Here is a 20,335-nt window from a genome sequence, read left to right on the forward strand (position 1 = left end):
TACAAGTCCTATCATGCCTCTGCCTCTGGGTGTCATGCTTGTGGCTGTCAGAGTCTTGCTATGCCTCATAGGAATTGTAGTTCTGCAACAGCTGGAGGTCCGTTAATTGCATATCCCTGCTATACAGCATAGTGATGGTGTCACTGCTACTTTTACAAGGCAATAACTGGATTTGCAAAGAAATGTTTTGCACACAGTCGATTTATGTCCTTTAAGAAATATACATAAATAAAAGTATTTGTGCCCCACACATTTGTGCAGAATGTGCAGTAGATTAACCACTTGCTGACCAGCCGCCGTTATACTGTGGCAGGTTGGCTCTTTCCCGCAAATCGCCGTACATGTATGTCAGCTACTTTAAGAGCAATCTGTCCGAACTGTCTGCCGCAATGTCAAAGTCCTGCTAAAAATTGCAGATCACCGCCATTACTAGTAAAAAAAAAAAAAAATGCCATAAATCTATTCCCTCTTTTACGGCACTATAACTTTTGCACAAACCAATCAATATACACTTATTGGGATTTAGTTTTACCAAAAATATGTAGAAGAATACATATTGGCCTAAGCTGATGAAGACATTTTTTTAAATTTTTTTGTTGGATATTTATTATAGCAAAATAAGTAAAAAATATCTTTTTTTTTTTTTTTTATTGTTTTTGTTTATAGAGGGAAAAAAAAGTTGCAAAAAAAAAAAACACGCAGAGGTGATCAAATACCACCAAAAGAAAGCTCTATTTGTGGGGAAAAAAAGGGCATCAATTTTATTTGGGTACAACATTGCACGACCGCGCAATTGTCAGTTAAAGCGACGCAGTGCCGTATCGCAAAAAATGGCCTGGTCATTAAGGGGGAAAATGTTCCGGTCTGTAAGTGGTTAAACTTTCACATTTTAATGAATGACCTGTTTTTGGACTTAGCTTTGTGTTATGCACAGCTTACTCAGAAGAGGTCAGCTTTGTACAAATAAAAGTGACTAATCTTTTTTCTCGCATGGGAAAATCACAGGAGGCTGATACGTCTCTTATGCTGTAAAACTCCTGGAAAGTTTGTACTGGTAACTTTTAATCAGGTTAAATGATATAAGCTGGCGTTTGTATTTTGTTTTGAAGCATGCCAGTTAATTTTAGCGTAGGCAAGCCCCGGAGCATATTGGTCAGATCTTGTTGAGGTGGCAAAAGAACAGTAAGGGGCACTTGTATTCCCACAGGCGAGCATATGAAGAGGACATTCATTAAACAATCCACTCCGAGCTCATGAGTAGAAGCTTTGTTGCTGGGATTCTCATGCCAGTGTGTGTGTGTTGTCATGGCAGCAAATGGCTTTCAACCATAATAACCAGTTCCACAATATGCGTGGGCTTACGCTAACCATTGAGGGAATGTCTGCTTCCTGACGTAACATAGATGGGTCAGATTAACCACTCCTCTGGCAGGTGACCAGATACACCCTGAAACATTCTTGAGTGCTCGTGGTATTGCTGTATTATACTGTTAAAGCGTTCCGAGAAAAATTTGGTGTTTTTACTGGACAATGTTAAATCATCTAAAGGACGTTGAAAAAATAGTAGACATTTGTGACCACTTAAAATGTATTTCCACCTTTTGCTGTTAAATTTCAGAAAACACAACTATGTTTGTCATGTTGCCATCCACACAGCATACCTAAAGAAATAAAAAATGTTTGTTACATTTTAGATGTTAGGCGAAGGTGTCACGGAAGACTGCAAGAGTGTCGCAAAAAGAGGCCAAGGACTCATCCACTGTGTTTACTCTAACCGGCATTTAGCTATCATTTAGGGGTCCATCCTACGGGCAGGAGATTGACCCTGGCCCAGGCTCCAACCAATTACCCCATTCCATTCGCCTCTACTCTTTTTCTGTTTTTTATTCACCTGGGCTCTATGGGGGGATTTATTAAAAGTAGTGCACATAGAATCTGATGCAGCTGTGCATAGTAACCAATGAGCAACTAATTCAGCTCGTTCAATTGAACATCCACAATTAGGATAGGTTCACGCATATGCAATGCGGGAACCAGTGCCATTCCAGTGTGGGTTCCCGCATCGCATGTCTCTCGCAAGCAGTTCACACTGCCCTATGCGAACCACTGCGGGTGTCAATACAAAGTTAATGACACACCCAGATCGGTTACCAGATCACAGTGCGAGCTGTGGAATGGTGCAGGAATTGGATCGCATAGGTGTGAGCACCCATGTGATCCAATTCCAGTGTGGACCAAAAATAAGGTTCTGCATCATTTTGGTCCGAATGGAATGCAAATTCAGCCATACAATCTGTATGACTGAATTTGCATCGCACAGACATCGCATGTGATTTACACAACAATGTGGAGCGAATCACATGTAATGTCTGACATCGCAATAATGTGAACCCAGCCTAAAAAACCTAGAAGCTCATTGGTTACTTTGCACTGCTGCACCAGATTCTGGTCACACCAGTTTGGGCATGCCCTCTGTCTATATTATGTTTCACAGTTGTTCCCTACACGTCACGGGGGTTCTCACTGACCCTCTCCTGTGGGGTTGGGTCCATCTCATAGCTACATGTATTCCCTCCCATGCCTCCTATACTTTTTGAAGGATGTGGTCCTCTTACACTTGTGCCTTTTTAATAGGAGGCTGCCCACCTTTGGCTGGAAAGATGTCTATTATCTGCTTTCGTGTGGGCTCATAAACAGTTGTGAGGTTAAATATGCCTATTGTTTACCATTAGCTACATAGTTAGTAAGGTTGAATAAAGACATCAGTCCATCCAGTTCAACCTGAGTGAGTGTCTACAATTGTCCCTATCCCTGTACATTGTACACTCACATCAGTCCCTGCCCTCAAGGAGCCCATTCATATACTAGGGCCAATTTTGGACAGAATCCAATTAACCTACCTGCATGTCTTTGGAGTGTGGGAGGAAACTGGAGTAAACCCACACAGGCACAGGGAGAACATGCAAACTCCAGGCAGGTAGAGTCGTGGTTGGGATTTGAACCAGTGACCATTCTTACTGCTAGGCGAGAGTGCTACCCACTACACCACTACACCACTGTGCCGCCCTACTTAGTGAAAGAGTGCATGTGTTTCATATAATATCTTTGTATTAATGTGAAACCTAATGTTTGATTGCTAATTATATTGTCACTATTTTTAAATAACCATTACAAAATCTATTAAAACATGCTAGAGACTAGCTAAGTTGCCACTCATTAATATATAATAGAGAAGCCCAGATTCGAAATCTTTAATCTTAAGACAGAGAGTGTTCAAAACTAGTTTATAACATGTAAAGAGATCTGCCAGCACAGTACACACAGCGTTCATTGTGGCAAACACAGTTTCCCAGTCCCCTCATAATAGAACTAAGTAGAATTTTTCAGGGCTGGGTTCAATCGTGCCACATACAGGTGCATAGATAACATCTGAAGACTGATTTAATACTGGATCAATATACTGGACCAATATACAAAAATAGTGTATGTGCAAGAAGAGGGTCTGACCTTTTGGTTCCAAAAATGTATCTAGATAAATCTAACTCTAAATTGTGTTGGTAACACAAATCTATAAATGATGATGAAATGTGATTTTATTCTATTGCAGGTCTGTATGCTGCTATGCCTAGAGACATCCTGCTGGTTGTTGGTAATGAGATCATTGAAGCTCCAATGGCATGGAGGTCCCGCTTCTTTGAATACAGGGCCTACCGTCCATTAATTAAGGATTATTTCCGTCGTGGGGCAAAGTGGACCACAGCACCTAAACCAACAATGGCTGATGAGCTCTATGACCAGGTACATTCTCTGGATTTTTTTTTTTTATGTAAATGTCCTAAAATCTTACATTATAAAACAAGTAGAACAAGAAAATATTGTCCTGATTCAGTTAGAGCATTGCAAAGAAATACAGAATGCACATTAGAAATGGAAAGATTCAGAAAGAAAAAAAGTGATGCACTCTATTAGCCAGGACTAAAGGGAACGTACTGTATTGTCAAAGTGATACCGTTAGTGGCTATGGAAATCAGAATTAGTTTAGAAGTAATTCAGAAATATGCATCCCCAAATCTTTGTCTTCTCTGGAGCTTTTAAATGCAACATCATACTGTAACATAGAGGATATATTTAGATGAGTCAACAGAAAAGTATCTCTATACAGCATATGGTTACAAAGCATGAAAAGGCAGAGTCTATACAAAGCTGATAAGTCATTACTGGGGGGGGAAGCTGCAATTCAAATACTCTACTATAGATTAGCACCTTGGATTACGAGCATAATCTGTTCCAGAAGCATGCTTGCACTCGTATATCAAAGCCAGTTTCCTCATAGGAATCAATGGAAACTCATATAATTTGTTCCAGTGTCACTGCTGGTGTATGCAGTACAGCATGTTGGCCGGGGGGGGGGGGGGGGGGGCGCCGGAGACAACTGAGTGTCTCTAAGTGTCACCGAGCATCTCCAGCGCCCCCCCCCCACCTCTGCCACATGCGGTACTGCACACCCCAGAGGCGTGAATCCTGCTTGTCTTGCGAGACAATGAGTCAGGATTTAAAAAACACTGCTCGTATTGCAAAACGCTTGTAAAACCGTACTACTCACAATCCGAGATTTTACTGTATTCTGAGATCTGTCTGGGTTGGCAGAAATTAGCGCTTCTTCCAGTCCTTAAAAAAAAAAAAATTAAGTCAGCAGCTAACATTACTGTAGCTGCTGAGTTTTAATACAAGGACACTTACCTGTCCAGGGATCCCGCAATGTCGGCACCCCTAGCCGATTCATCAATCCGCATTGGGTGCAGGCACTGGCATCTATAGTAAGGGAAACAGGAAGTCAAGCTTCACAGCCTGTTTCCTACTGTGCATGCGCTTTCTGAATGGTCCTGCCATTTTCTGGGACATATGTGTGTCCCAAAAGGCAGCGGGGGGAGGAGGAGGATCCGCAAAGGTCATAGATCACCATGCGGTGCGGTGATCATAACCGGGAGTGGGTACCTGTCAAAACCAGGTACCTGCTCCCCCCTACAACCCAAAAATTACCAAATGTGGCAGTAAAGGGGTTGGGGGGGGGGGGGGGGGGGCTGGTGCAAACAAGCGTAGCTTCCCCTTTTGGATGAAGCTCCACTTTAAGTTCCTGGCAGTTCACCATAATTACTACCACCACCTCTAAAAAAAAACATACTGCTTGGAATCATGGTCTGATACTACTAATTCATGAAACTGGCCATACATGGTCCAAATAATAATAATAACCTTTATTTTATATAGTGCCTTTTGAAGGTAGCTTCTCAAAATGCTTTACAAGGAAACACAAGGAATACACAGGATAACATGAAGGAAAAAGGGACAATTAAGTGAAAGCTTGTCTAAAGAAAACATTTTTAGATTTGATTTGAATGAGTTTGGAGATGACTCTCTGATGTTCTTTGGAACTGCAGAGTTTTGGAGCATAGCAGGAGAAGGCTTTGTCTCCCATCGAGTGTAGGTGAGTAGAGGGAACACACAGAAGACCAGAATTTGATGAGCGGGGGTTTACGAGGGGGGAAGTAAATTGATAAACAATCAGAGAGATAATAGGGTGCCAAGCCACGAATAGCCTTATAGATGAGCAAGTGGAATTAGGCAAAATCCTGCTGATTTTGCTGAAATTTCAGCCATGGGTAGCCCTGTCAAAGACATCCATCTTGACAAACTTTGAATTGAAAAATTTAAAGAGCCGGTGGAAAATTGTTGGCTGAACAGTTACTGCATCTGATGGTTCAGGCTTTCATACAGTGCTGCACCTGTATGAATATACTGAGTGGCAGGGAAGATTCCACTATGCACGCTGTTTAGCATGGATGGAGGAGTCTCTTAGATTCCATTAGAAATCTATGCCTGCATGGCCAGCTTGGGGAAAATCCAGCAGAGAAAATGTTATTACTTGCATTAATTGGCCTAAAACCAGTGGAGCCATGGCAATCTCACCATTGGAGTATGGGTAAGATCTAAGAAGCTTGTGGATGCTTCAAGTAGCTATTATCCACCCAGTATTGTATTATCAGCTCCTAGTGGACATAACCTTTATATAGAACTAAGGAAAATAATGTTCTCAGGGCAGAGGTGAGAATAGGATCTATTTCTAACAGCAAGATACATATTTTCACAATTTTATTTTACGTTGTGCTGAAATTGTAGACCTAGAAAGGGCTAACGTGCTACATTTTCCAGCTTTTATTCCTCTATTGGCACTATCTCTCATGTATCCTTGGTGGCAGGACTGAAAAAAAGGGGAGAAAAGGAGAGGAGATGCTGGCAGTGTGTAGCTCTCTGCACTCCCCAACCACCAGAGGGTGCTGAAGAGCACAAGCCGCGGCTTCTTGCGGGGCCCTGGCTCCTCTCTGCAGCATGATGGCAGGTGTGTTTTGTGTGTGCTGGTATACTGTGTCCTGTGCAACCTGTGTTTATGCCGCATGTGTTGTGTATGTCTGTGTACAAACATGGTCACAACACCATTATCATTTCACATGACCTCATATTACTTTGTATGTAACCATATACTTTATTTAAAGTGATGTATACTGAAGGTCTATATTCTTTGCCTAGGAAAGTTAATTTAATTAATGGCCAATCAGAAGAAAATATACTGGAAATTAAAATATTTGAATAAACGCTGTACTAAGAGTCCATTCTACAGGGAACAATGAGGGTGATATTATTAGATTACATTTTATAAATACCTTGAGCAAATATCTTGAAATTTATGAGCACAACAATTTACAACACCCATATAAAATGGCACAATACAAACTATTTACCGTAATAGTAATTTATATATAATCTGCTTTTTTATCACCATTCGCCATTAAACTTCACATATCATGCAACCATTGCAGCCACCAGAAACATTCATCCTAATCAAAAATATATATTCCCATTCTTACACATAATCTGGTCACTCCATGAGGTGCAGTTCATGTAATGTTTGCATTTTAAAAAATTTTTGTTTTTTTTAGACTTAAATGAACTTCTCTGCATGTCAGTTTTCTATTTTTTATCGCCCCAGACATTCCCAATAAGTCTGATTTTCTAAATTAGTTTACTGTCTACAAGAAAACAATAGTAGGAGGTGACATCATTATGGCATCCATCTCGAAATCCCTAGGTGACTCAGCTTGACTAAGACTTTCATAGCCATTAGAATCATATTTTAGGATAACACTAAAATATCTAAAATACAAAAATTACATTCAGCTGTTGTAATACAAAAAAAAAAATTATAGCTGTATATTATAAATACAAAAAGTAACAAAACAAATAATAATCTTTGTCTGTCTAAATTGAATAGGCATTATGACGCTCTTGCTAATGTCTAAAATCCAGACTGAAGTCAGAAATACAGGAAACGTTTCCCTATCCCACCCTTTATCCTATGGTAGACATCCTGTTCTATATAGTAAACTAGAGGAACAGAACTACAGTACAAAACCTGCATTTCCTCCAACAGAGGACGCTGTGGTGCAATTTAGTGAGCCATAGCCTATCATTACCACATAGCACATGACCTCAAGTGCTACATGTAATCACCATCTAGTTAAGTTATTATTTCTGTGGTTTTGAGATGAAATATTTTACGTGATCTACAACGTGATATTTTATTATGTGATCTACAACGTATGATTAATACCTGAAAAGAAATAGCAGCTAGGAAGTCACCTAATTTTGGGCTTTCAAAAACAATGACAATATGTATTTCAGGAGTCTTGGCTATATAGTATATTGACCTTAACAGCCCAATTAAAAAAACGTAAACGTAATAGTAATAACATAACCAATATGAAAATTGAAAAACCTTTTTATGTGCAAAATTGGATTTGCTTTCACTTTTTTGATATATTAAAGCCATGTGTGTGGCTCTTCGACAAGTCATCCCTAAACTGGACAGCTCTAAGCTATTCAGTCAGAGTGATGCAGTGATGGGCATAGGGAGAGGCAACACAAAATTTTTACCAATTCTCAATCGTGATTTAAAAAGTTGGGCAAAGACTATATGTATATATATATATATATATATATATATATATATATATATATATATATATATATATATATATATATATATATATATATATATAAATTAAGTAACCTCTATAGCCGCTAACCCAAAATTAAAAAGCCAGTACAATGCAATCAAATGGAGTGTTTAATATAAAACAATCTTCCCACGATCATATAGAAGGTGTCAAATTTTAAATAAAATATAATAAATACAATATTTTAAAGTCCAAAAGTGGATTTATGGATTTTATTTAAGACATTGCATTTTTTATTTCTTTGTCTCAAATTTAAAGAAAATATAATATTCTATATACAGTAATTGTGGGAACGTTGACTTTGGCAAAACGGTTTTAGTTTAGGATATTCATTTTTATATTGGCAACTATTCCAGGGCTACTGATTAGCTAAACATATATTCATTGTCATAGCTAAATATATATTTAATATGCCATACTTACAAGTCTAAGCAGCTCTGCTATAAGAAAATGTACATTTTGTATAGTGTTTTTGTTTGTGTCTTCTTTGGCTTAATGTACCTGGGTGTGGATAAGTTGAATTTCAATAATGGTTGCTTATGGACCTCAAACTTAATTTTTTAACTCTCGTGTAATATATCTGTGTACCTCTGACATCACTAGACTGTGTGGATTATTGTGTGTATAGCACATGTTGTATGTGAGGGATGAATACAGCATGGGAGACACTGGAAAGGTCAGGATCTCCACTCATACCCAAGGCTGGATGTTGACTTCTCCTAATGTCTGCCTTTCAGGAATACCCTATACGTACTGTTGAAGACCGACATAAACTTGCTGCTCAGGGAAAATTTGTTACTACAGAACATGAGCCCTGTTTTGATGCTGCTGACTTCATGAGAGCCGGAAGAGACATTTTTGCACAGAGAAGCCAGGTAGGTGGCTCTGATTGCCAGCCATTGTCATTCTTTCTGTTTAATTGCCTTTGATTTTACTGCCTTTAACATGCTGACATCCTCATGGGTACAATGGCTTCTAAAGAGCACCCCTGGATCCAGTATATTTTATACAGCCTTCACTTAACAGCAACAAGATTGGCACCTCAATTTGTTAAATTTTCTTTATTTCTTATGTTCAGGACTAAAGCCCCATACACACGATCGATCAGAAATTCTCCAAGCAAAAGTCGGATGTGAGCTTTTGGTCAGAAATTCCGAACGTGTGTTTGCTCCATCGGACTTTTGCTGGCAGAATTCCAGCCAGCAAAATATTGAGAGTAGGCTCTCCATTTTTGGGTCGGAAAAAGTTCTGATCGTCTGAACAAATTCTGACGTGTAAAATTCCTACGCATGCTCGGAAACAATTCGACACATGCTCTGAAGCATTGAATTTTATTTTCTCGGCTTGTCGTAGTGTTGTACGTCACCGCGTGCTTGACGGTTGAAAGTTCAGAGAACTTTTGTGTGACCGTGTGTATGCAAGCCAAGCTTGAGCAGAATTTGGTAAATCCATGGTAAAGACTCATTTCACATCCATGCATGTTGCTTTTGAGCATTTTTGCTGTGCTGCCTGCGTTTTTGTAACCGGGATTTGACAGCGATTTGTATGTTTTATTTTTTTTACATTCACTGTATATAGCTGGTTGCTAAGGAGCAGGTCAGGAAGACGGCTGCCACATCCTTAACAACCAACGAGTCATGAGCTGTCAGTAGGCTTCCCTGCTGACAGCTAAATGGAAAAAAAAATTGGCGGCTAAAATTCACAAAAAATCCCCCCCCAAAAAACCATACCAGAGGGTCTAGTATGGATTAGGAGGGGACAACCGCACAGCAAAAATATAAAAAAAATGGCATGGGGCCCCCCCCCCCCCCGAAATCTATACTAGACCCTTATCTGAGCATGCAGCCCAGTGGGTCAGTAAAAGGGAGGGGACGAGCGAGTGCCCACCCATACCAGGCCACATGCCCTCAACATGGGGGGTGGGTGCTTTGTGGCGGGGGTGTTCTGCACCCCCTACCCTAAGGCACCTTGCCCCCATGTTGATGGGGACAAGGGCCTCTTCCCGACCTGGCCGGTGGTTGTCAGGCTCTGCAGGTAAGGGGCTTATCATGTGAAATTCACCAAAAAAGCAGTGCAATGTAAAAAAAAAAATGAGTCGGTTTTTGACAAGTCCTTTATTAAAAAATTGCTCTGTCTTCTTCCTGAGCCATCCTCTCCCACCATCTCTCTTGGTGCCGTCTTCTACTAACGCCCTTTCTCCCAGTGTCTTCTGCCCGAGCCGTCTTCCATCTGGGTGCTGTCTTCTCCCTGGGCTGTCTTCTCCCCTCTCCCCGAGCCGTCTTCTCCCTCCACCTTCTCTCTGACCATTGCTGTCTTCTTCCTCACCACCGCTGTCTTCTTCCTCGCCACGACTGTCCTCTTCCTTACCGCCGGTTACCCACTAAAAACAAAAAAGGTCACTCTTGTCCTTAGGCTGTCTTCCTCCATTGTGACGTTCCCCCGATGTCTGACATCTCTTGTATAGCCATTGGGCGTGGCCATCTAATGACGTCACCCAGAGATCCTGCCCCTTATGATCTCACAAGGGGACGGGCTCTCCGGGTGACATCATCAAAGAAGACAGCGGGAGCTCGTGGAGAAGAGGGTGGCGAGAGAGGCAGGGGCTGGAGAAGACGGCACCTGGACGATGGTGGCAGAAGATGGCTCGTAGCTAGTATTTTAAAAATGGACTTGTTAAAAACGGACTCTTTTTTTTTTACATTTCACTGCTTTTTTGATTACGATAAGCCCCCCCCCACCCGTAGACAACCATCGGCCAGGGTTGTCAGGAAGAGGCCCTTGTCCCCATCAACATGGGGGCAAGGTGCTTTGGGGTGGGGGGCACAGAGCCCCCCTTGCCCAAAGCACCCACCCCCCCATTTTGAGAGCAAGCGGCCTGGTATGGGGGGGGCACTTGCTCTTCCCCTCCCTTTCCTGACCTACCGGGCTGCATGCTTGGATAAGGGCTTGGTATGGACTTTGGGGGGGACCCCACGCTGTTTTTTTCGTGAATTTTTTTAGCTGACAATTTTTTTTCGCATTCAGTGGGGAAGCCTGCTGACAGCTGATAACTCATTGTTTGTTAAGGACGCGGCAGCCGGCTTCCTTGCCCACTTTTTGGCAACCAGCTATATACAGTGAATGTAAAAAAAAAAAAAAAAAAAAAAAAAACTCAAATTGCAAAAAGCAAATCCTGGTAAAATCATGGTAAAAACACAGTACTTGCATTTTGGATGCAGGTCCATTGAAGTCTATTACATGCAAAACGCTGCATTTTGTGGGAAAAAAGTCCCTGACCCTTTCCAAAAACACAGAGGCACAAAAAGAGGCCCATGTTAAAAAAATTACCTGCATTTCTGCAAAATGCAAAAAGCATAAAAAAACGCATTAGTGTGAATCAAGCCTTAGGCTCCATGCACACTAGCTTAAAAAAACGTTGCTTTTACAGGAGTTTTGTGTTCTGCCTGTAAGCCCAGGTTCACACTGCTGTGGGATTAAAATTGTGCGAGTTCAGGTGAACTCGCACGATTTCATACCTGCATGTCAGTCCAATTTCAGGGGCATCTGTGCGGGTTCCTGTAGAGATGTCTATTGACATTACACCCGAAGTCCCCAAAAGTAGTAGAGAAACGCTGCAAAGTATGTGACGTACCGATTCGGACGGTGCCAATGCCGGCAATAGCTGCCGATTTGACATGCGATTTGACAATGTCGTCAAATCGCATCAATGTGAACCTGGGCTAAAAGCAGCTCAATGTTATCCTATGTGTCCATGCATATTAGGACGATTACAGGCATATTTTAAGCTCAATGTTTAGAGGCAGGAAAAAACACTTCTGGTGCGTTTCTGATTGGATCTTCCTGGCAGAAAAAAACTGAAAACTCTCCTAAACTCATCTAAACTTTGTACAAAAAAATGCTCTATATGAGAGGTTTTTTTCTGCCAATGGAACTGGACTTTTTTAAACCCAGTTTTTATATTTCGGTGCTGCCTTTTTACATAGTTACATAGTTAGTAAGGTTGAATAAAAAATGTTTTTGTCTAACATTCTAGACAAGCAGGTCCTTTATTGTGGAACATGGGAACTACACTTCAGCACTGCCTCCTTTTTGCACCAAAAGACTTTTCTGAAGAAGACAGTATATACAGTATAAGTGAAAAAAAATTTAGCTGCCTACTTTTTACTGTGAAACCTTCAATTATTAAATTTATACATTCATTTTATTTTCTGTTTTTGTGCTCTGGAAATGATCTATGTGGATAAATCATTTTTTGTATTACCAGGTGACAAATTACCTTGGAATTGAATGGATGCGCAGGCATTTGGCTCCAGAGTACAAGGTGCACGTTATCTCATTTAAGGACCCAAATCCTATGCATATCGATGCCACCTTCAATATTATTGGACCAGGCCTTGTACTTTCTAACCCAGATCGTCCCTGCCATCAGGTAGATCAAAGACATTAGGTTACACTAACTGAAATTGCAAGAACATAGTTGATTCCATTGCGTAGCACACATGCTAAAACTGGTTTCTTGTCTCTGTTCCTAGATTGACTTGTTTAAGAAAGCTGGTTGGACTGTTGTCATTCCCCCCACTCCACTCATCCCAGATGGTAGGTGTTGGCATGTTTACATGCATGCTGTCATGTAATAATGAAGCATTATATTAAAATATAAATATCAAAGATAACCGGTTTGGTGATTTTGACGCATTGACTGAAACAAGACCTTTAACAGTGCAGATTGTGATAGATGTACTGTATCTTCTGAAACAAATTAGCCAAACAGTTGCTTGCTTTAGAAAATCAATTTGTATACTTTGCAAATGAGAAGAACTACAACGTCATAAATGATACAAAAATATTTACCAAAATATGAAATGGTATAAAATGTCCACAAAAAATCCTGGTTATTTTACACCATTTAATACTCCTTTTTTTTTGCATTTAGATCATCCTCTGTGGATGTCCTCAAAATGGCTCTCAATGAATGTTCTAATGTTGGATGAAAAACGTGTAATGGTGGATGCCAATGAAACTTCCATTCACAAGATGTTTGAGAAGTTGGGTAAGTGTTTACGGATCCTGGTATCTTATCATTTAATTTAGCTAACACTTCTTTCGTTTTTATCCAATATAAATTAACTGATATAAGTTCCACGTTTACTGGTCCTTTAGGTGTTAGCATTTGCCTTTTCATGATCATTTTTATAATGTAAATTAGCATAACACATTTGAATATGTTCCTTAGAATACATTTGGATAATCACTAATGTAACTTTTTTGTTTTAATTGGCAGGTATCTCCACCATTAAAGTGAGTATTCGCCATGCGAATTCCTTAGGCGGTGGTTTCCATTGCTGGACCTGTGATGTTCGTCGCCGTGGAACCCTGCAGTCCTATTTCAGATAAAAAGCTGGAAATGAGCAGTAAACAAGCTTTTAAACGCCTCAATCTATATACAAGGCAAATATCAAAACATAGCTAACTTAGAACAGCCTGCTTCAAATTACAATCCTATCTGGTGATGAAAGGGTTTAAGCCTAATTATTTTGCTCTCTAAAATAAGCTTTATGACCGAAAAATGCAGACTGAAACTTATGCTGCTCTGAATTTCAACATTTAGAATGTTACATTTACGTTGAAGAACCATCCAAAATTTTCAAGGACTGCAAGGTGCTGACAACATCAATACACAAAGTATATCAATCTACCTGTCTACCTCTGTCTTATCAAAAAAGCAGCTTCAAATGTACCATGCAATTTCCATTTCTTTTTTATCGTATAAAGATTTATTGGCTACACTCTAACAAATTATGAGATTGAACCTCAAAACATTGACCCCAGATTATTAAAAGTTTAGTATGTTTGCTAAGAAATCTAGAATTTAACCTGGACTATGCTTGGTTTCCTTCTCATTAAATGGATCAAATTTTTTATAGCACCACTTTAAAATGTACAGTTTGCTTTGCACTTTCTATAAAGTCTTTCACTCACAAATTGACATGCAAAAGTATTAAAGGGAAGTATACTTTTTTATGGTACGCATGTACAAGAGGTCAATATACGCTGAATAATACTATCAGTGTGTGTTTAATATTTGAAATAAACTTGCTTCTATGCATATTTTGTGATTCTATATATAGTTGGAGGCAGACATAATTGCCCATTGCAGGCTGAGTTTCCTGCTTTGCTTTGCAATGATACATGGTGATTGTGTTTTACTACTCCTTCACATAGCAAATCACTATGGGTCTGCTGGCCCACTCCACTCAAAACAATACACTCCCAATGCGGCCAATATATTATTCCAGCAGGAAGGCATTATGTTTGCAATACAACACCAAAGCATACTTTATGGCATAAACATAATACTAATCGCTGCCTAGTAAAACTAATAAACATTATAAATATATACACTTAAAAACCATCAAAAAATTGCTAATATACAAAAAAAAATCAGTTCATGTCCACGTGTTATCTTCATGCATGCACTGACAATAATAGTGTAGTTTCTTAATACTGCTGTGCTCTATTACTTTAAGTGCAGTGCCATGCTCTGTTTCTTTAACTACGGTGCAAGTTTTCAATGTTGTGCTCCCCTCCAGTGATCCCACTCACTCACCGACCACTGTGGATATATATATAAGTCATGCACGCTTTGGATAGATATCCTGGTTATGCTGGGGCTTCTGGTTCCCCTCAGTAGTTGTATCCTGTGTTCTGTCACTTTAATTCCTAGGGACATATATTCCTCCCATGATGCATGTAAGAAGGAAGCAATAGAAGGGATCCACATAGCGTAATTCCATTTATTATTTCAAACACTTAAAAATGATTACACTCACTGTGAATAAAAATACAAGCAAATTGCTGGACTGGAAGTGACGCATCAGCGTGCACTCCGCTGGGTGGATATGATGTTACCAGTAGCTGTCACCGGATGCATTTCGTCCCTCCTCTGGGGCGCCCTCAAAGGCTAAACTACTGGTGATTGGTAATGTTTCTTATGTACCTTAAACCCCTCCTATTAACCCACTGAACTTCCTATTAGTCATGATGTAACTTCCGCTTCCTCTCACGGCCATTTTGGGTATACTTGCCTCTGTATGCATATGGAATCCTTATCCACCATATTGCTACACCCCAAATATTACTTTATGACATAACTGACAACATGTGCTTCCTAAATACAAACCATACTTTCCCTTTTAATACTTCCAAATTCATCCTGTATTGTGAGAGCAAGTCACTGAAACTTTTGCCATCCATGGAAAATTTCAAGTTACTAAATCTTTATTGAAAAGTAAAACAGATGCCTAAAAAGCCAGTTTACTACAAAGTGCACAAGCTACAAATTGAGGACATTTAAGGAATGTTTACATTTGTGTTGGTCTGTGAAAAGTGATCCATAGAGGAGCATTTTTCAGAGCAGCACAGTAGTGGTCTATAGGACTTTGGGAGCCGATACCGCCACCACCTGAATGCCTGTTTTTTGGGGCTTTTTGAATGGGAATACCACTATGCAACCACAACTCCTCTAGAAAAAGTAGCCCTCCCTATGCCTGCCTTGGAATGGAATGCAAGCTAGTCACATCTGTTCTCCTCAAAGCCTCTGGTGCTAAAATCTAGGTTATCTGCAGTATGTGAATCTACATCAGATTATAAATCATTACCTGTAAAAATGAAAAGCCAAGGTGAATGAATGCTTCAATGTCCATCTGTTTAAGAGAAGTGAAAAAAATATTTAAGAGTGAAGACCATAAAAAAGAAGTGAAAATAATGACTTGTGATGAATAACTTGCCTAGCTGTCGCCAAGTCCATCTGTTCCTTGTCACTGTGAAACTCTCCACTTATTGGCTGATGATTACCATCGGGGTCACCCCCCTCTTAGACCTCCTTTGATCACTTCTGCTGATTAGAAAAATAGATCTGTCTGAACATCTGGATTTGATCAGCGCTGTCAATACAGTGATGGCATTTAAAACAAACTGAATTTCTCCGCCCAGCCTCTGCCATAGGTGAAAGTAGGGCTCTCACAATGATAAGGTAAATCTGAGAATCTGATTCAAGCCCAGTTTCATATATTAGAGCTGAACATATATTTAATAGTAAAAAAAAATTCTAGAAGGAAGTAACCCATAAAAATATAGAAAAGAGATAGCACATTGCACGGTACAGTATGTGTGTGGACTGTGGAACAATTATTTGCTATCATTCAGTACAGAAATGTGTTAGATATTGTTTTCATCTTTTTGCAGCTATTAGAGCCAATAAATGTTTTTTTTTTTTTTTAAAAAGCATATACATTATAATTGTGCTTTAAATAAATGACATTTTTATGCCGTTATGTGAGCCATGACTATTTTATTGAAAAATACAAAACCTACTTTTTTGTTATGTTATCGCAAGGGTGCAATTCAAATAGCTTCCATTTGCAAAGGGAACCAGATCAAAGAGGTCCCAGTTTAAAGTGGATGTAATTCCACTTCATTTTTTTTTTGATGAAGAGTATAAGATTTCCTGTCATTTGAGCCCAGTCTTGCCACAAATAACAACAAGGCCTGGGGAATGCCCAGGAAAAACCCAAGCCTACTTACCACCAGCTCGCAGACAACCAAATGAACCTGTCTAACAGTACGTTAAAAACAGGGGTTTAGTCCACACGCATTTGCAAACGCATGCATAAGCCACAGAGCCTCGTCAAGGCACCCTGGTATCTGTGGTCCTAACACTAAAATATGAGTGTCCCCACAGTGGAGGCACATGCATTCTAATGGATAAATGAGGTCAGGTAGACTGAAGGGGAGCCCACCCCTTCTTAAAGGTACATGCAGCACACCAAACACACAGCATGTAGCACAATGGCTGCAAAGGTGCATTGCTGGACCAATACAAATGCGATATGAAAAAACTCGCCACCGCCCTCATCTATAGCTGGCTATAGCAGTAAGCGGCATTGGAAGGCTAAATAAGATAACAACAAGGCCTGGGGAATTTTTCGATTGAAAAAGCCTATGGCGTGCAAAACACACCCAAAAACTTCCACCCGGTGCCAGAAAAAGTGGACACACATCAAGAGTGACACACAAAAACGTGCAACGGTGTCTCCTGTCCTCCACAAGGAAGGTCCTCATCCTGATCCCCGGGGCGTTAGGCTCCAGACGGGGACTGAGGTACTAAATACATGGCCCATCCAGCCGAAGCCGGACGACCGCCTTTCTCTGGAAGGTCTGCCGAAACAGACCCACCCAGGTACTAGGGTAGGGGCTCCCCCGAAGGGAGACCCCCCCAAAGAGAGGGCGAACCAAGCCAGAAGGCCTATGTCCACCCTCCCACAAGACGTTCAGGGTTGGCCCGAGGACCGACACCCTACTAGCCAAACGTGCAGGTGACAAACATAAAACGTGACACACAACACACAAATAAAATAAATAAAAAGTGGGGAAAGGGATAGTGAAGAGGAGAGTGAAAATGTGGCCAACTGGCCATTGTGCAATACAATGGCCAGGCCCAGGAAAAACCCAAGCCACCAGCTCGCAGTTGTTTTTCCTAGGCATTCCCCAGGCCTTGTTGTTATCTGATTTAGCCTTCCAATGCCACTTATGCCGCGTACACACGGGCGGACTGTATGGCCTACTTAGTCCGTCGAAACAAATTTCAGCGGACAGTCCGCTCGTGTGTGGGCATCAGCGGACTTTTTCAGCGTGCAGTCTGGTGTACTAAGTATTTCGGATTTTTCGAAATTCTATCCGTCATACTTTGGTTTCAGCGGACAATCCGCTCGTCAGTAGGCTAGTTCGACGGACTAAGAATGGCGCATGCTCAGAAAGGATTTACACGGCAGAAGGGTGCATTGCTGTGTATTGGACTTCCTATTTCTAGTCCCGTCGTACGTGCTGTACACGTCATCGCGCAAGCTTTCGACGGACTGTTTGTGCATCCGTGTGTGGTCAAGTCCGTTCATTCGAAAGTATGACGGACTGTCTGTCGGATTGTATGACGGACTAAGTAGGCCATACAGTCCGCCCGTGTGTACGCGGCTTAACTGCTATAGCCAGCTATAGATGAGGGCGGTGGCGAGTTTTTTCATATAGTCTTGCCACAAAGAGTTATTCCCTCTCTGAACAATCCTCTTTTATTGTTCACTGAGATAAATCTTGACAAACAAAGAAAAATTTTGTCAAATCCTCCCCCTTGCTGTGAGCGACAGATGATTTACATATCTCGTGCACTAGCCTCAGAGACCTGCATTATTTTTTAATTCCCTCCCCCACTCCTTTCTTCTGCTGCTCTGCCAGGATTGGATGTTCCCCACCTCAGCATGATTTGGCATGCTGAAGTCATGTGGTTACTTTCCTGTCTTTTCACTGGATGTTAGAGATCATAGCAGAAGTTCAGTGTAAGAAATACACTGGACTGGAGAATATGCATATTGACAAGGGGAGTGTAGAGGTGGGCGGGGTATCTACTGACATCACGACTCCACCCACCGAGCTCCAGACAACAGACCCACTCACAGAATATGCAGTTTTCCGGGTCTCATAGCAGACAAACCTATTCTTGTGGTCCATCCTCCTACCCTGAAACAGGCCACTAGGAACCGATAACGTGACTGCACTTGAGCATAATTATAAGCATCTTCCTTTCACAGGGCAGTTTGAATGGGGGTGGGTACAGGGAATAGTTTGGAAAAGCCTAGAATTTCACTTTAATGTCGCCATAGATGTCCAAAAATGGTCAGGCATGATGCAGTACTTCCCTGAACATGTGTTTTCATGCCTAATTAAAGTATAACTAAAGGCAGAACTTTGGTGGAGTGGAGAGGGATTAGAACATCTGTCAGTTGGTATTTCTGCCTGAGCCCCAGTTAGGGAGATTCACCCTCTCTATTTGTCCTGTTTACCATTATCATTGAAAGGGAAAGTAAATGAAAATCCCAGATTTTGGGTTGTCCCCAGAAAAGTAATAGCGGAAAAATCTTCCTTGAGGACACTAGTTCTGGAGACCTGGGGGTCCCCAAGAAATTCCCTTAATTTGCAGAGATTTTCTCTCACTTGCTGTTTGACTAACGGACAAAATGTGAAGGAAAATCTCCGCAATGGGACACATGGCGAAAAAAAAAATCTGACAACGATTATAACCCCTTACTCTATCCAAAATGAAAAAAAAAAAGTTTTGCCTACAGTTCTACTTTAACCCATAGGAGAGGCGGGGGGGCTAGGGTGCTTTGCAGACACCTCTAGTGCCAGGTTATCAGGTAAAAGTTCATTGAAGGGCTTTCAGCAATAAGGAGGCAGATTGGCAAATTGAAAAATTAAACCTGTCGTTGTCTATGTAATACAAGTGGTATTAAACCTAAAAGAAAACATTTTATATATTGCAGCTTACAAATCATAGGATGTGGCGACTCCATTAGGGTGTTTGAGTTTTTTCCTAGTGATCTGGCCAGTAACTCACCTGGATCAAGGAGCACAGTGGCACCTTTGCACGGCAGCATTGTTAATCATGGGGAGAGGGGAGCATTATGCCGGGTACACGCGATCAAATTCTCTGGCGGAATTGGTCCGGCAAACAATCCGCCGGACTTTATAATGAAAGGACTTGGCCACACACGGACACTCCGAAAGTCTGGCAATTTCTAACGCGATGACGTACAGCACATACGACGGGACTAGAAAAAGGAAGTTCAATAGCCAGTAGCCAATAGCTTCCTTCTCGTACTTGCTTCAGAGCATGCGTCATTCTTAGTCCGCCGGACTAGCACACTGACGAACATTGAGATTGTCCACTGAAAGCCAAGTCCAGTGGACAAATTTTGAGTCAAAACTACTTTATAAATCTGCTGGACTTTACGATGAAAAAGTCCTCTGGAGCCCACGCACGATCGAATTGTCTGGCGTACTGTGGTCCAGCGGCACAATTCGATCGTGTGTACGCAGCATTAGATGCACTAGCAGATTTATTTTACAAATGTTTTGGGTTTTAAAGTTTTATACAGAATATACAAATCTTTTGCATGCGAAAACATTGTACTGGGAGTAAAATAAAGCATGACAGAGGCTGATACACAGTAGCAGATCCATCTAAACATCAGAACGATACACAAGGAGTCATCACAGATGAGTAGAAGGTTTAGAAGTGCACAAAGATAGCCTTGGCATTGCGTAAAAGGCTTCCCAATAGAAAAGCAGATTGTTCAAAAAACTTCCACCTGGGTTAGCGCAAAAAGGGAGAAGGCAGGAACATCTGGAAAGAAAACCGGACACCTGAAAGGGAG

General features: G+C 41.0%; 1 protein-coding gene across 1 annotated transcript in view; it reads left to right on the plus strand.

The window, feature by feature from the left end:
* The window catches only part of GATM (glycine amidinotransferase), a 31,226-nt gene extending 14,816 nt beyond the window's left edge, over nt 1-16,410 (plus strand). The window contains exons 4-9 of the mRNA XM_077472062.1: nt 3,608-3,798; nt 8,810-8,947; nt 12,337-12,501; nt 12,605-12,668; nt 13,006-13,122; nt 13,354-16,410. Of these exons, the coding sequence (XP_077328188.1) occupies nt 3,608-3,798; nt 8,810-8,947; nt 12,337-12,501; nt 12,605-12,668; nt 13,006-13,122; nt 13,354-13,466 (788 nt within the window). The 3' untranslated portion in view covers nt 13,467-16,410. The remainder of the gene's footprint in view (nt 1-3,607; nt 3,799-8,809; nt 8,948-12,336; nt 12,502-12,604; nt 12,669-13,005; nt 13,123-13,353) is intronic.
* The last annotated feature ends 3,925 nt before the right edge of the window (nt 16,411-20,335 follow it).

The sequence above is a fragment of the Lithobates pipiens genome, unplaced genomic scaffold (genome assembly GCF_037356315.1).
Source record: "Lithobates pipiens isolate NorthernLeopardFrog02 unplaced genomic scaffold, aLitPip1_a1.2 Scaffold_8, whole genome shotgun sequence".
Lineage (NCBI taxonomy): Eukaryota > Metazoa > Chordata > Amphibia > Anura > Ranidae > Lithobates > Lithobates pipiens.